Consider the following 1,750-nt stretch of genomic DNA (forward strand, 5'->3'; position numbering starts at 1 on the left):
ATTTTAACTGGCGGGGGTGGCGCCCTGTAAAACCCCCTTAATAGCCCGTTGATGTAGCAAAGCCGCCTATATAAACGACAGGCATTGTATGCAGCTGAGCCATAACAACCCAAGCATAATTGCAAGAGCGAACATGATGAATGCCCACGCCAACCTAGCTCTGGCCGCTTTGGCATTCCCAGCCCACATGCCCAACTCTAAATTCTCCCACATCCGATCACGATGCACCCGACGCCCACCCCTTCCACTCTCAATGGCGGCACATCCACCAATCCGAAGTAACCCAACGCAGATCACAATGAGCACCACCGGCAGTGCCAGTGCCGGCGGGGAGCAAGCCGGCATCTCCGGCACGGACCGCTTCCGCATGATAGACTTCCATCACGTCGAGTTTTGGTGTGCCGATGCCGCCTCCGCTGCCGGACGCTTCTCCTTCGGGCTCGGCGTGCCACTCGCCGCAGAGTCCGGCCTCTCCACGGGGAACACCGCGCACGCCTCCCACCTACTCCACTCGCGCTCGGGCTCTCTCGCGTTCCTCTTCAGCGCCCCATACGCACAGGGCGACGCGGTCACCGCGTCCGTGCCCTCCTTCGACGCCGACACCGCACGCCGCTTTACCGCAGACCACGGCCTTGCGGTGCGCGCCGTGGCCGTCCGTGTCCCCGACGCCGCCGCGGCCTTCCGCACGAGCGTCGATGCTGGAGCGCGCCCGTCCTTTGCCCCTGCTGAGCTCGGACACGGCTTCCAGCTCGCGGAGGTCCAGCTCTACGGAGACGCCGTTCTCCGCTTCGTGAGCTACCCAGACGAGACGGCCATACCCTTCTTGCCGAGGTTCGAGAGCATCCCCAGCTCCGGGGCTACACCGGACTACGGGCTCACACGGTTCGACCACATCGTCGGCGACGTCCCTCACCTGGCTCCGGTCGCTGCATACATAGCCGGGTTCACAGGGTTCCACGAGTTCTCTCGCTTCACTGGAGACCAGGTGGGCACGGCCGAGAGCTCCCTCAACGTCGTGGTGCTCGCCAACAATTCAGAGAATGTACTGCTCACCGTCGTCGAGCCAGTGCACGGCACCAAGCGCCGGAGCCAGGTACAGACATACCTGGACCACCACGGCGGCTCAGGCGTGCAGCACCTGGCCATGGCCAGCGACGACGTGCTCGGCACGTTGAGGAAGATCCGTGCACGGTCCACCATGGGCGGCTTTGAGCTTCTGCCACCGCCACCAGCCAGCTACTATGACGATGTAAGGCGGCACGCCGGGGACGTGCTGTCAGAAGCACAGATTAAGGAGTGCCAGGAGCTAGGCGTACGGGTGGACAAGGATGACCATGGAGGTGTTGTGCTCCAAATATTCACAAAGGCGGCGGGCGACAGGTGAGATGGCCTAGCAAGCTAATTCTTCCACTGACGTCAAATGTCATGTATATATTGTGTGTATATTCTAACTTCTATATTGTGTGTTTATTCGCATGTAGTTCTAGCTTATAATTCATGGCTCGAAAAATATCTTGTATTGTGTGCAGGCCAACCTTGCTGTTGGAGTTTATCCAAAGGATCGGATGCATGGAGAAGGACGAGAACGGGCAGGAATACCAGAGGGGTGGCTGCGGTGGATTTGGCCAAGGTAACGTCACTGAGCTGTTCAAGTCCATTGAGGACTATGAAAAGTCTCTTGACGCTTCTGCACGCCTGGCCGCCTAATCAGAACACAATGGTTCAACACTCACGGCTTCACTTTTTTTTT

General features: G+C 59.0%; 1 protein-coding gene across 1 annotated transcript; it reads left to right on the plus strand.

The window, feature by feature from the left end:
* The first annotated feature begins 123 nt into the window (after positions 1 to 123).
* On the plus strand, positions 124 to 1,744 carry LOC119344959 (4-hydroxyphenylpyruvate dioxygenase-like). Its single transcript, XM_037615232.1, has 2 exons — positions 124 to 1,380; positions 1,530 to 1,744. Exons 1-2 carry the CDS (start codon positions 134 to 136, stop codon positions 1,705 to 1,707), a joined length of 1,425 nt encoding a protein of 474 aa, XP_037471129.1. The 5' UTR covers positions 124 to 133; the 3' UTR covers positions 1,708 to 1,744.
* Positions 1,745 to 1,750: the final 6 nt, after the last annotated feature.

This window comes from Triticum dicoccoides, unplaced genomic scaffold (assembly GCF_002162155.2).
Source record: "Triticum dicoccoides isolate Atlit2015 ecotype Zavitan unplaced genomic scaffold, WEW_v2.0 scaffold195408, whole genome shotgun sequence".
In the NCBI taxonomy this organism is placed as follows: Eukaryota; Viridiplantae; Streptophyta; class Magnoliopsida; order Poales; family Poaceae; genus Triticum; species Triticum dicoccoides.